General features: G+C 40.4%; 1 protein-coding gene across 1 annotated transcript; it reads right to left on the bottom strand.

Annotated features, from left to right (window-relative positions):
- Window positions 1–355: 355 nt before the first annotated feature.
- On the bottom strand, window positions 356–12,059 carry LOC311065493 (WD40 repeat-containing protein SMU1). The gene is made up of 12 exons (XM_084085870.1): window positions 11,945–12,059; window positions 10,372–10,582; window positions 9,240–9,392; window positions 8,025–8,135; window positions 6,165–6,293; window positions 5,802–5,921; window positions 5,187–5,303; window positions 3,916–4,043; window positions 3,032–3,158; window positions 2,221–2,388; window positions 1,812–1,964; window positions 356–959 (listed from the first exon to the last, which is right to left on the bottom strand). The coding sequence occupies exons 1-12, from the start codon at window positions 11,968–11,970 to the stop codon at window positions 861–863; spliced, it is 1,542 nt and encodes a 513-aa protein (XP_083941996.1). The 5' UTR covers window positions 11,971–12,059; the 3' UTR covers window positions 356–860.
- Between the last annotated feature and the right edge of the window lie 3,457 nt (window positions 12,060–15,516).

Below are 15,516 nucleotides of genomic sequence, written 5' to 3' on the forward strand. Positions count from 1 at the left end.
TTCACAGCATCAGTTACAACAGAGTATTTTACATGCATCTGAATATTGAATGTCCAGAGCAGTTTTAAGAAATAATATATATATGCATGTGTTATTTCATGTTTATATTTCTGCATGTCCAGAAACCAGAATGTAATCTGGCCAAACTCTTCCTATCATACAGTCTGCCTTTGCCTGGAAACACCCCTGCAAAACCCTCAGCTCCATCCATTATTTAACCTACAGTACCTCTGCTCCAGTTCAGTTTACTATACTAACACTTGGTTCCTAACACTCACTCGATCCAACCACTTTTCACACTGGCGCTTACATTAATACATGCCAACCTCCATGACTATAAGGACACCTTTCACTGTTAAAAGCATCTGGTTACATAGTTTAATGACACAGACAAGAAATATTACAAGAGGAACATTTAAGTTTTTCACGTGTATTACCAGTACTTTACAGTTCTTTACATCTGGAAAGGTAAAAGGGGAACAGGGAATAGAACATTTCACACTATGAAGACAAAACAGCCCTTGTTACTTCTTTTCATGACAGTAAAAAAAAGCTGGCATCAAACAAAAAAAAATCTATCCAACCAGATGTTATTGAAAAAACAAACCCTGATACAAAAACAAAAGAAAACGTTTTTACAAAAAAGGTAGGATTAAAAAAGAATTAAAAAAAAAAAAACATTTGTGAATTAAACTTTCTGTGGGAGTCATCAAAGCTTCAGTCCATTTTATCTTAAAAGAGAATAGTTTATGTGAAAAGAACAAAACAAACATCATGCTGTGATGTATGCTGTGAGCACAGTAAAGTTCGTAAGGAGGGAGGTGGGTGGAACGTCTTGGCTGGTCCAGGGTCATTAAGGCTCAGGGTTTCCAGAGCTTCAGCAGGCCATCCTCACTGTAGGTGCCAATAAGGTTCTGGTGAGGGTGGTGGGCGATGCCAATCACATCCTTCTCATGGATCTGGTGGGGATAGGAGGCAGAGGATGTGATGAGTAAGCCGGGCTTATTGAAAAGTTATATACACCAAACAGAACTGCCTCAGAAGGAAACCACACATGTAGCATTTTTATTTAAGCATGCATAGGTGACCCCTGAGTGTGGAATCAAACCTCTAACCCTGGCACTGTTTATGCCATACTCCAACCATTTAATTATCCAGGGCAGACTGCAGTCTACAAGCAAGTAAGTAGAGCTGGGAAATGAGTCTGATTAAAATTGAATTACTATACATCTACTGTAGTGTGCTGCCAAATATTCAAACATGCAGCAAGCAATGCAAACAAGACAAGTTGGAGTCTAATACATCAACTAGTCTAAACACCTTTGATGTAATACTTAAATATTCCAAGCATGGAATACTTAACAAGTTGAAATGAGTAGTCTCATTCCACAATGAGTCAATTTGTTGGAACTTTCAAATGCGTAGAATATAAAAGAAATCTTCAGGGAAATCTTATCTGAATTTTAAAAGTTTTGTAATCCATTTTGTAATTGCTCTGTTCCAAGCCGTGCGCTACGTTCCAGTGAACACAATGATAGCAGACGGTGCGCGGCATCTGTGCTGTCAACATCTCTGAAACTCTCCTGGATGCATTCATTAACATACAAATTACATTTAATGGACAAAATAACAAACACTCAGGGAGCTACAAACCTCTCTTCTCTTGAACACCTGCAATTCTATGCAACAGCAAAGTAGCATAGCAAGGTTATAATTCTGAAACAACCCTCTTGCCTCGACCTTCAGGTGCACATCAAGATTAAAAGGGCTGCACTTTTTTTCATGTCTCCATTCATCTGTGTGGTACGTACCGTCAAAGTTCTCTCCAGTTTGCCGGTGACTGTGCTGAAGCAGTAGAGCACAAAGTCTTCTCCTACGCAGTAGATCCACTCACCACGGGGTGACAGGGTACAGCACACAAAGTCACCACCTTCTCTCTTACCCGAGCTGAAACTCCTCACAATCTGCACAACACATGTAGAGTTAGAGCCAGAGGTGACATAGTACGACTACTTAAAACATTATTGAAGCCGTGACCAGGAAATGTATAGGTTTCAAATGACTAAGTTTCTTTTAAGTACAGGAAATGTGTACCTTTCAAATGACTATGTTCCTTTTATATACAGACTTGGAAGACTTACAATAAAAGAAAAATGCTTAATCGAAAAGAAAGAATGGGACCAACCAAGAGTCCAACAGAGTAATCCCACTTGTACTGACCTGTCCCTGCATGTTCATGATGACCACGGTGTTGGAACGGTTACACACCACAAAGTGCTCAGGGTTTTTGGGTAGCAGGATGACGTTGTTGACAGTGATGTCTGTACCGGCTGATGTGCCCAGAGACTTAAAGGTGTTGGTGCATTCTGTGGTCTTCACATTCCAGACCTAACACATACACACAGGGTTTAACACAGGAGCGACAATACATGAAGTGTAATAAGGAGGTAGGGTTACTTTACCGTCACCTTATCCACTCTGTATGAGCCTACATAGAAGTTTGTAAATACAAAGTAATACTCCGTCAGGTAGTTTACACTTCTTAAACTTCTTGAAGCTAAAATTCAGAACTTATTTTAAGGAATAAATCTTTAACCAAAGCATAAATGGATTGATCAATCCCTGAAGACCTTTTGTCAGGTCAAAATGCTGGTTTCTTAATAAATCTTTTGCATCGTGGCTACGAGCCGTGCGTCCTCTTCTTTCATTCATAGTATATTTTAAACACATCACATTTGACGTGGTCTTAAAGTTGGAATAAGTCCTGAATAAACCAACTTGGAAGTTTTCAACAATGCCTGCGTGTAAGAATGATTCCCATTTCATGTTGCGGTACAAATGTAACCTTATTATGAACACTTGCACTTGAATTGTGAAGGCAAATACACAAACAGGTATTCCAAGGTTTATTGGCAAGTGCAAACAGTGCAGTAGCCTTGATCAGAACACTATCTTCAATACACCTGATAAACACACTGGCATGTGATTGATGGTACATCTAACAATCTCACAAAGCAGTTTGCTTCCATACCTTGACCGTTCCATCAGAGGAGGCACTGACGACGTGGTGTCCATCAGGTGTGAAGGTGGCCTCATTAACAAAAGAGGAATGACCGCGGAACTCTTTCAGACATTTGCCCGACTTCAGCCCATGGACCCTGACAGGAAACGCAAAAAAATGTTGAAGGTTGTCGGCATCGTCATTAACTTCATTAGTTGGGTACCAGATTGTCTTTATTCAACCAAATTAGATTCCAATGTAGAAAAATGGGTTGGCATGTTGGAAGAGTGACACCCGTTTTATAGTTGGCGCAACAAAATAGCATTTCTACAAGGTCACAATGCGATGAGTTGTGAGCTTATAGATCAGCTTTTACAGTGAGTGACAATGCGCAACCCAAGTTTAACCCATTAAAACAGGGAAAGCATCTGTGTCACTTTAGATATAACCACTTTAACCACTATTTTATTATTTGGCTATTCAAAAATAGCAGATCTATGAGCTTGTAGATCTGCCATTTTTGAAAAATTGTGCATAACTTTGAATATATCTTTTTTTTTTTAAGCGAGCATTTTCAACTCAAATCTTTGCTTCTGGGACAAAATATTTTGAGATGGGGGTCTGTGGCCAAATACATATCATTTTGGGGGTACCTTGACATGAAAAAGTTTGAGCACTACTGATTTTTCAGAAAACTGAAAACATTTGTAGAATCAGCCTAAATGATTTGATTTGATTTGATTTGATTTGATTTATTTGCACGACATTTTTTGAATACATTTACAGGACATGTTAGTTATTTCCGAGGGAAACATTACGTGATAGTTGTTGTGCCGGTGAGGTAAGAAACCCTGGGGGGCTTATTGGGGTTAAGTTCTGGTGAGAGTTCTGGTGAGACGAGGTAAAAGTGTTACCTGATGGTCTGATCAAAGGAGGCACTGAGCAGCTGGCTGCTGTCTTTGCAGAAATTCAGACACGTCACTCCTTTACTGTGAGCTCGCTCATAGCGCCTCAGACACTGACCACTCTGGATCTTCCATACCTACAGAAACAGATAAAGTATGCGATGTTTCAAACATTTTTACATTGCAAAATGGTTAGTTGTAGGGATGTGCTTTTTTTCTTTTTAGTAGATGAATAGTAATGAGACTTTTCAAGTTGGGTTGGCTCGTTGCATGTCATCTTCACGTTTTTTTTTTTTTATAGAATCGCCGGCTGGCTATTCGAGTAGTGGACTTTTCATGGGCACCCCTCATAAGTAATAACAGAAAAGAGAGTAAGAGAAGGATATCGCATGCAACAAAGATAATGACCCAGCCAGGCTTGACTCGTGGCATTACAAGTCGGTCTGTGGCACAGACTCTGTGCCAAAGTAATACATGTAGGTAAATCGAGTCCAGGACAAACCATTGTAATAAGTGGCCTTATTACAATTAATTAACACTAGACCATACCCGGTTGACGCATCCGTGGGGGGATATGCGGACATGATCTGGCAACCCGGGAGGCAGTTCGTCCCATAGCTGGGCAGCCCCGTAACCATGGCGACAGTGTTTTACACAAAAACGCTAATAAACAGCTGAGATTTGGTGATATCGAAAAACGGGCTTCACAGTTAAGTTCAGATGGTAATGGTCAATGGCTGTGTGCAAAATCAGAGCAATTGCTCCAGCCACTGAGGAGAACCGGGTAGCTTCACGCTTCACCTAGTCCCACTACAGACAGAGGTTACTAGAATTATAGTAGGATAGTAGGATATGGGAAGGAATTGCAAGTAAATTAAAACAATAGACAGAGTTTAATGAAAATAATAATTACTAAAGACCATTTTAACACTTAGCCTGCCCTAATTATTTCAGATTTTTTGCTGTTTTCTGCCGGAGATTTTTCATTGAAATTAAAAAAGTACTCAGGAGCCGAGATACAGAATTTTTAAGTTTTGAGTTAACAAGGAAGTGGATAGGAGTCTAGATCTTCGAAAAATCATATCTCCATGGGTCAATTTTTTTTCAAATTTTTCAATAGAACGCATTTATGCGATCTTGGCGGCCAAGTGCGCTATTTAATAGATCGCATTTATGTGTGATTGGCAGAAATTGAGTTAAATAAAGACCAACACCATCAGCAACCAGTTCTGAACATTGTCAAAACAGCAAAGATTATAAACTGTAAACTGTCTCCAGACCTTGATCTTGCCGTCCTGGGCTCCGGTGGCCAACATCTCTGTGTCTCGACTGAAGCACATACACAGTACGGCATCATCCATCATCATAAAGTTATCCTGAGCCTGGTATTTCAGATCCTATCAAAAACAGAGCAAATACCATGATCAACACCATGCTGAAATCATATGCATGACCATTTGGAAATTTATTTTGAGGGGGAAAAGAAGTATTACCACAAATGCATAGATTAAGGGAGTATTAGATTATCAATCTTCATTACCACATCTAGTAGAAATTGATTTTGGTATGACATGATGAAAAGAAATAGGTCTACTACAGACCAGGACAATTAAGGAGAAAAAGAAGCAACTACAAGAGCTAGTAAGCTATAGGATGACTATAAGTAACCTTGTCCCTATAAATGCTGTATGAGCCCCTATAAATACAAGCTAGGGCTCAACTCAAGCAGTCATCTTAAAATCTCTTTATATTTTTTTTATATATTTACCCAGCAGTCAAGAAGATAACTTCTAATAAATCACTAAACCGTTAATTTGATGACTCAAACTGCATACGATACATTTCCTGTAGATCAATTAATTGGACGCTTCACCCCTATTACACGCATTCATCACCTTTCTTATCTTGCCAGTGGTGAAGTTCCAGACCTCAATGAAGCCGTCTACGGAGCCAGTCACCAGGTACTGACCATCAGGGGAGAAACGGGAGCACTCCACATGGGACTTCTGTCCAAACTGCGGAGGAAGGCAAGACAGTAGAACAAGTCAGTCACTCATACTCGAATGTGGGAAAGCTAACCCTGCCAGGATGGGTTTTTTAGTAAGTAAAGTAAACAAGTAAAGAAGGCATCTTTTTTTTGACCCAGACCCAAATAAATCTCATTTATATGCACACCAACGTCTTGAAAAGATTGAATAAAAATCAGCCATGAGCTGACATTCCCTTCTGGCAGTCACATTACAATACAGGGCAGGTACCTTGATGTGTCTGCTAAGCTGTGTAGGGAAGCGTTCCTCTTCCACGTCCTTGACGGCAGCCTTACCCCTGAACAAGTCGATGGTCATACCAGGTGGCAGGAGACCCTGGTGCTGCTGCCACTTGAGAGACTGTAGGAGAGCAGAGCAAGAAAATCAAGCAGGTATATTCCGTAGAGTCATTGCCCAGGCAATTGCAGTTGTGATCATACTGAATGGAGTTCTCCTTTGGTTCACGTGCCTTAAAGTCCCAATCAAATATTTAGGGCCAATCTGGGATTGAGCCTTTACGACTTTATTCACATTCTGAAAGAGATTTATTCGTGGATGAAAAATATGCTACACACACACTTCAATCTTTATACATGTACATTTCTGATGTGAAAATATAGTTGATTTTGTGTGTGTTGTGCACAACAGCATCTAAGTTATTTACTCCTGATCAGTCAAAGTATTTCCATATCAACTGAAACTGTGCTGACTGATGGCTGAGGGGGAAGCCTCATTTCTATTCCAAATGTTAACCAGTGACATCCCATCTAGATGCCACCTATTCCAAACTATATCCGGTAATTTCCTCATACATAATATGCACGCACAAGGACCGTTTCCATATACTCTCTAGACCGGATAATCTAGCCATCAATTAGAATTAGCTTGGCAACAACAAGACAACACACTTAATTTATTGGGCCATCAAATGTAATGCTTCAGTGTTGTTCAAAGGGGAGCAGTCACCAAGCTTTCAAAATTCTTTATAATGTAGAAGTTGACGTGTCAGTCCTTCATGAAGAGCACTCAAGTGCTGTTATCTTTGACAACCAAACTGCTCACAGAGACTTGTCCATTTTAATGAGCTTCTAAGCGAATAAGTAAATTAAATAATGAAGACAATTAGAGCGCATCCAGCACTGACGAGCAACGATAAACTTAGCCAGCGTTGAGAGAGTGAGAGGAGGCAGCCAGGCTTCTGTTCGTGCACACACTGACTGCAGCGGTGCATGTGTCTCTCAACTCACTGTGGGAGAGACGGAGGAGCGCACCGATAGTGGAAAATGAATAGTGGAAAATGAATAATGAAACTGTTCCAAATATTCCGAATGAATATGTATTGAAACAAGGACGTATGACATAAGATGTCATGTGTAGACGGGTGACAGTGTGAAGCACAGTACGTCTGTGGGAGTTAGTTTTTTTGCGAGGTCAGGCATGTAGTGGGTAGTGGGATGTGTGATGCTTGTGTTTTCTGCCATGCAGTTGATTGATTTGACCAGCATTGGTAATGCAAGACATGAGTTACAAGAATATGTAGTTGTTACCTGATAAGAAGTTGTTTAGAATTTGTTATTTGTTGAGAGGTGAGGGATGGGATACAGATGAATTAAGATATTATGAAAAGCTGGCCATGGACTTCTCTCACATGTGGACACGATTGACTGGACTGAACTCAATCTGGACAGTTTAACCTTTTATCAAAAGTTAAAAGGTTAAACTTAGTAAAAGTACATGCTTTGCATATCCTCTTTGCACTCTATGTTAGCTCCTGTTATCATTGTACCTTGTGTTTGTATACACTGTGGAACTCTGTAAGCTGTTTTGTGGATTTCTTTTGTGGCCTTTTTTTCCCTTCACCCAGCTGATTGCTTCCACACAGAGGAGTGTGGAGGGGGGAGCAGTTAGCAGTGAGTGTCGTGCTTGGGGACACTTGCTGAGGCCTTGAATCAAACCTGGGACCTCCAGGACCTTCGGCTTCCCAGGCAGGCTCTCTTAACCATTCAGCTATGGCCGTGGATCTGCATCATTACAGACTTTCAGTGTATAATGAGCCCGAGTGCTATTATTAGCCACCTCCATGTCACCTACCTGTCCGAGTAAGGCCATGAGACGAGAGGGGGGCACGACGCTGACCTCCCCAGCCAGGGCCTGGGCAATGGCCGCACGACGCTTCTCCTTACTGCTGCCATCTGGGTAGGCCTGGAGACATACCACATGACAACACAGAGCTGTCAAACATCATTTTATTCATTTAACCTTTTAACCCCCTGAGAAAATATCAAGACAGTAGTGATGCACGGGTTGACCCGTAACCCGCGGGTCAACCCGCGGCGCGGGTGGGTCGAGTCAGAATTTCAGTGGGAATTATGCGGGCTGCGGGTGAGCGGGTCAGCCGCTCTCACACGCAAAAAATAAATACAAAATCACATGCTCTTGTTTTGTCTTTATTCCTAATAAGAATATATAACTAGAATAATAACAATAAAACAGTTTGAATACACTTGGGGATTATTTTCTAACCAGAATAAAAAAAAAATCGCGGGTCGCGGGGCGGGTTGAGCCATAGATTTATATATGGGCGGGGCGGGGCGGGTCATGAAAAAACTCGACCCGCGCATCACTACAAGACAGACAAAACATATACAAGGTACAACAGCAAAAATTGCTTGTGATTTTTAAGTAACTTCATGTTATTTTATTTATTTTTATATATATATATATATATTTCTTTTTTCTTGAGGCCTGGCCAAGAAGGTAAGTAAAATTCATGTTCTTCTGTAGGCTGCTCAAAGCTGAGGGAGAGAAAATATAAAGGCCTTTTCCCCAAACTCAGTTTGAAAGGAACAATCATGTTCAATCATCTTCTGAGACTAACACATAAATGTCACATTTAACATGAACATAACATGAACAAATCACAAGGTAGTGTGTAGTAGTCGTTAGTATAGTTGGTATGGATAGATTCTTACAAAGGTCCTGTTTTGTCCGGACAGTCTAACTGCATGGAAACAAACCTATTGTCAATTTTCACACTGTACACGGACGTCAATGCAGAAGTAACCCATGGCCACCCTTTTCAACAAACCCCCTTATCCTCCATCTCCCCTAAACACACGGTCAAAATACAGCACATTGAGGTTCCACAACACCTGACATGTGCAAATCAAAAGGTCCATGCATCCTGTCAAAGTGACATTGAGCAGATCTCTGAAACGGTTACCGTACCTGCTCACTCAACTGAACCTAATACCCATCACCTTCAAGTTCACATATTGATTCTTTGCCATCTCGTTTCACACTCACCTCCCTGGGATCAAAATATGAGCGTGCCAGCAGGTTCTCCAGGTGAATGTATCTCTCCGGTTGGGTTTGTTTCAGCATGATCATGGGGTCTGTCTGTCTGAGTAGTGAACGGGCTGCACCCAGCTCTCTCAGCTCAATCAGCTCCAACACCACCTGGGGATTAAAACAGCACAGCCTCAGCTTAGAGAGCAGTAATTCCAGTGAGTGATGGCAGTTAACTGTGGTCTCGACAGGTATGAATCCACTGGGGTTGTGGGAATGTATTTGTCATATATTTTTAGGGGTGTAACGGTACAAAAAAAGCACAGTTGGGTACATACCTTCACCTTGGTTTCTAAGTCACAATTCGGTTCAATTTCAGTACAGTAAGGAGCAAAAACAGATAAAATGTCTGTTGTTTATTATGAACTTTTACCAATATAAAAAGCAGCAACAGCTTGGAACACCCCGTTATCATGATTTTATAATCAGTCCGCAATAAGACGGTATAGCTTGTTAATAATGGCAGATCTACAAGCTCACAATACGTTGCATCGCAACGTGTTGTGAGCTTAGGACACTGTCGTACAAAGAAAAATTCATTGGGAATACTTCAGTTTCTCTGTGAAATAGGCTTACAACAACAGAGAAAGACAAGTGGATAAGATGAAAGCAGTGTGCTGCCATTGTTCAGTATAGAGGTATGTTGCTGGTGTTGTGCCAACACGTCACACTTAATAACTCATTTGAAACAGCATCATGTGAATGTCACTGCTGCTAGGAAATATACAATAAAACAAACAGTGTCGTGAAACAGCTCCCTTTGGCATTTAAACAGCCTTATAAATATAATAATTATAATTTTATAACAATTAATTTAGCCTTTCGCTGGCAAGCAATAATTTCAAACTGGTTTGGCAAACCATGGACTATTGTACATTTTTAAAAAACAAGCACAATTTCAACTTTTTGGTAACTTTTGGTTTTCTACCTACATTTGGGACTTGTTTGTGAGAAGGACTAATCTTTAGACCTTTATAACTTTCCTATAGACTCTAAAGGAAAGTTATGTCCATTTGATATGTCAGTGGAATGGTTGTGGTGATGTAATATTTTAAAATAGTTTGGAATAATATTAAGAATAGGTACAGACCTGTTCATAGAGGTCTATGAGGGTCTTGTCTGGGAGCTTGAGTGACTGGATGGCCTGTAGGACAGTGTCCCAGTGACCGCTGTTGATGTCTGCCACAAAGCTTTCTATACTGTCCACTGTATTCAAAGACACAGTGGTCTCCTCCTGGAGGGTTGCTAATGTCCGATGCAAGTTGTTCTCTTTCAGGTACTGCATGATAAGACGGATTACGCTGCAAAAAAACAAAAACAGAGTTAACAAATGGTTTTCAAGATAATGGCATCTTGTTTCCACATACAAATAGGCCTAAAAATATCACATGGTGGTTCTAAGGGTGGGGTCCAGGGACCCATACTGACTGTACTAACAATCTTGTTAATAATACAGTATTCAATCAATCAATCAATCAATCATACAGGTGTGTAACCCTGAGTGTGATCAAATTTAACCAAATTGAAATTTCGTTATTTCTACACTGTCAAGAATTATGGGTTCTTTGAAATAAAATAAAACAAACGAGAACCACTGTCTTTCCAATAATCGATCTGTTTCACTTCGACTTTATGTACTTGTAATACCTGCCTTCTTCAATGCATGATCCAGCACTAGTAAATAGTGCTGGATCTTAAACTTGTTTGATTTAATACTTTACTAACGGTTTGCAAAAAAAGCTGTTTAATACAAATGCAATTCTAAACGGATTGAACCCAAGAAAGCTCTATGACTTGTTTCCATTGGGGTCCTGTGTACTCAATTCATTGAATACACAACAATTGAAATTGTAGTTGCCAATGTAGTATTACTATGCGCTCTCGTCTTTACCATCTCACACATCAGGCTAATGATTTGTAATGTAACTTTTCCATTCACTCTACTACAGTAAGGGTTCCCAAACGTTGCAGGCCTTGACCCCCCAAATAATCACATTTGAACTGGGGACCCCCCACCCTGACAAGCACTTGGAATTGTAGGAGTTGAGGCATTAAATGGATTAGATTACCGGTAGATAAATTAGATTAATATTGTGAAAATAGCCGAACTACAAGCTCGTTGTGAGCTTGTAGATAAGATATTTTCACAATGTCTGCCTCTTTCTTAGGTAATATTTGACAATTTGGCCAATGTTTGACCATTTGTTATAGTATAGTACTTTTGACGTAGTAATGCATGGTCTTATTATTAGTTATTAAAAATGTCTTAAAAGTCCTTCAGTTGTCACCTTAGAAATGTGCAGATACCCTGTGTATACACGTATACTGTATGCTGGTTTGTTTACTGTTGAGTGAGAAAACTATGTTGCACATTAAGCCAATCATCTGAGGACCCCCCATATCATTTGGGAACCCCCCCTTGGAGTCCTGACCCCCAGTTTGAGAACCATTGCACTACATTACACACCACAGAAATAAAACGGCATTGAGTGAGGTCCCATTATCATGCTTGAAACCTAGGTTAGCCACATTAGCTCTGACAGTGCTAGCTGGCAGGATGAGGTAGGCCTCGGTGGCAGAAACCATGATAAACCGCGCACCAGTTACATAGAAAACACCACTGCAATTGAGAGATGTTACAAAACATTAGAAATGCAACTTACTCCGCTGATTCCACTTCCAGAGACATGATGGTTATTTATCTAAAAGGACCGCAGAGCAGGAGTTGAGTTGAGCAGCAACAGCCGAGCATACGCAGCAGCACGGACGCAATTGTGGTTGCCAGAGTTTGCCAGGGAAATAAGGAACCAGGTCTATGAAAACAAGCCAAAAAAGAGGCGACTAGGCTTACGGCTATTTGAAAAAAGCCGGTAGCTTGTGAGATTGTAGATCTGCTATTTTCAACAACAAAAAAATCTTGGGGAAAAAAATATTTTTTACAACATAAATCCCTGGCAGCTGGCACAAATTATTTTCAGATGGGGGGGGGGGGGGGGTGAGTCTGTGGACAAATATTACATATTATATGGGGGTACTTCGTACTTGCCATGGGGGTGCCTGACATGAAAATGTTTGAGAACCACTAAATGGCTTTAACGAGCCCAAATACCGTAAGCAACTTTACAGAAAAACAAGCCCTATAGTCGCTTATAATAAGCGGACATGGCAACCCTAAATGCAAACAAGGAACCAGTAGGCGGAGTCAGTGTGAAGGGGCATAGACATTTTTCAGAATAAAAGTCTAGAAAATCATTTGACCATAATATAGCTCAATGTCCCTGACCACTTAGTCTTTAGTCATATAATATGTATATGTGACAGTCTTGTATCAAAGCTCCTGACCACTGTGATTGAACTGGTGGTGAGGTAGTAAGCCCAGGGTTTATCTTTTTTTCAGCTCTCACCATGCGAGGAAAACCACAGTCTTCTCTTAATATTTAAAATTGCTCTTCTGAACATATTTGATTGAATAGGCCTACTTTATTAACAGTTTGCAAATAGTACAGATGTACGATTTTACAGTGATTGCTAAAAGGATGACACAAAAATCCCTAAAGGAGCTTATTTCCACTGTGGTCCTGTGTATTCAATTCATAAGCACTTTTAAGACCTTAGGGGGAAAAAGACTGCATCAAAAGTAATCAACAAACTATACTATAAAATAATAGTCCAAAATTGGCCAAATTGTCAAAAAATATAAGAAAGAGGCTATTTTGACAATATTTATCTGTGGAACGGAGTCAAACTAATGATGCCTCAACTCCTACAATTCCAAGTGCTTGTCAGGGTGGGGGGGTCCCCAGTTAAAATATGATTATTTTGGGTACACCAAAGACTTCCAAATCAAATCAATAGCAATCATACATAGGCTACTAGACTAGAATGGAACCACATTATCATGCTATGACATTGTTACTTTAAGACTTTAAATTACATTTCTATTAATTTGTATAAGCAACTTACTTATACAAATTAATAGCAATTTCATTTCAGTCAAATTTTAGTATTGCCCTCTTTACTTACTTACTATTCCATCTGTTGCTATTAAGAGAACAGTCAGCAGGGGGAGATACCAGCATGGTTATGACTTGGGGGGCATCCTGTATTCCTGAAGGTCTTTCAAGGTTAGGATGATGATGCAGAGTGCAGCACCAATTCAATCTGCAGTCACATGCCTGCCATGTTTGTTTGTTTTGGTGCCATAATGACATTAGCCCACTCTGTGGCTGTTCCACCCATTGGAGATGAACTTAGTTGGCACAAGTTGCACAACAGCCTGTATTTTGGAAAATGTTATGAGTGCCAAAGGAAGGAATGAAGGAGAATGGGGGGTTTGCGGAACAATACCACAATGCTGCAGTCATTAATTTATATCAGAAAGTTGCAGGTGTGATTTCCCTAACTAGAATTCCAAGATGGATTTGAATAGGGGGATGTCTTTGAGTGAGTGGTTGCTATGGGGTAGACGGGACAAGCATAAGCAACCATGTTGGAAGTGACAACAGAATTCTTGTTACCTATTAGTGTAATGAAAAATAAAGTAATAAGCTGCTACATATCTGTGAATGTGACAGATCAAAGCTAGAAACCATACCACCAATACAAATTAGTTATGTCACACTTAATAAGAACTATCCATTCAAAATGTATGGACAATTCTTGCAACCATTTAGTCCATAAGGGTCCAACTCCATTTGGCTACATTTGTACACTTAAAACAACATTATGGATTTTGTTGTGTAAATAAGTGTTACCTTATTACTGAGCCATCAGTTCCAAAGGTTCCAACAGTATCCAAATCCCCAGAAAAAAAATTAAATATTAACTATTCCATTTTCCAAGGAGCCATACAAAGTTTGTATTGCAAATTAAAAGGCAGAAGAAACTTTTGTTTTGTTTCACGCGGTGAATGTTCACTAATAAAGGATATCACAGGGCATGTGAATAAAAAACAAAAACAAAAATTGAGTGGTATAAGCAGGATACTGAGGAGAACACACAAGTTACTGAAACAAAACATTTATTCATTAGATAAAATATGAATGCCTGCACCATGCAGGGCTCTACCTTAATAGCTCCTTTTAAAAACTCCTACGCAGATCTTTTGCTGTCAAGAAACTAACAAGGAAAACACCCAACCTGCACTCTTCTAAATCAGGAAAAGAACCAAACAACCAAAACATCTGAGCTCTACCTATTTGTTTTGCTGTGTTTACACCTCTTGAGAGCTTGCACTCAAGTCGAGTGTACCTTGCAAATATGTACAATTGAACAAGAGGACCATTAATTGTCAACAAGAAGCTTCTCGCTAATGGCCACTGCACGTGTGTGTCATTTAGTCCTGGAGTGCCAGGAGAAACAGCAGTGGGTGGGAGTGCGATCATCACCCAGGAGGCAGATCTTGATGGATCTTCCCCTGTGGACCGCTGCTCCTCAGATCAGGGCCATTTCTATTGGCAATTCCATCATTCTCCGTGGCAGCATTAGAAAGGCAAAGGGCCTTCATTGACGACCTTTTATTGATAGTCACAGTCTCCAAGGCTCAAAAACAGGAGGAATAGAGACTGGAGAGGGATAGGGAGTACTGTACAAGCACATTCCGGCTGCATTCAGACGTGCATTCAAATCCCTGGAGTGGTGCACATAAAATGCATACAAAGGCACACAGTTAGGTCTATTCACAGCACAACAGCTGGGGCCGGGGTGCTATGAATTGTGGGTCATGGAGCTGACAAACACTGACTAGGAGATTGTAATGGGCCTGTATGGTGGTGTGCTAGTCAGCACGTGAAAAGACAGATATGCCTGTCCCTAAGCAGTCTGGGTAAGAGTGATACTGTACATCGGTAAGAGTCATCATTCTTCTTTAACAATGTAAATGGGGGTCTATTCGAACACCAGCATAGAAAAGCTCCTGTGGCTAAATGCAGTTGGGTTTGCATGAAACCCCATGTACACAAACATAAATTGCTGACACAAGCTGATGTTTAAGTGCCAAGTGGTCTATCTATGCTGTATCTTTTCATAATGCTTGGCTGCTGCTTGCATTTATGAAAATCTCTACACGCTGAACCCCCTTTCTTGGTGAGGAGTGCTGCTTTTTGTTAGGTTTCTTGATCATTCGCAGGAGTGTGTGTGTGTGTGTGTGTGTGTGTGTGTGTGTGTGTGTGTGTGTGTGTGTGTGTGTGTGTGTGTGTGTGTGTGTGTGTGTGTGTGTGTGTGACGTGTGTGTGTG

Source organism: Gymnoscopelus microlampas, assembly GCF_963454915.1.
Source record: "Gymnoscopelus microlampas genome assembly, chromosome: 18".
NCBI classification, from domain to species: domain Eukaryota; kingdom Metazoa; phylum Chordata; class Actinopteri; order Myctophiformes; family Myctophidae; genus Gymnoscopelus; species Gymnoscopelus microlampas.

What these genes read in the sequence shown, in the direction of transcription:
- LOC311065493 (XM_084085870.1), bottom strand. Translation starts at nt 11,970, where the DNA reads ATGTCTCTGGAAGTGGAATCAGCGGA. An exon ending in TCATAGACCTCTATGAACAG is followed by an intron (nt 9,393 to 10,371) that starts GTCTGTACCTAT and finishes TTTAATCCCCAG; the next exon opens with GTGGTGTTGGAGCTGATTGA. An exon ending in CCTCTGATGGAACGGTCAAG is followed by an intron (nt 2,389 to 3,031) that starts GTATGGAAGCAA and finishes TGTATGTGTTAG; the next exon opens with GTCTGGAATGTGAAGACCAC.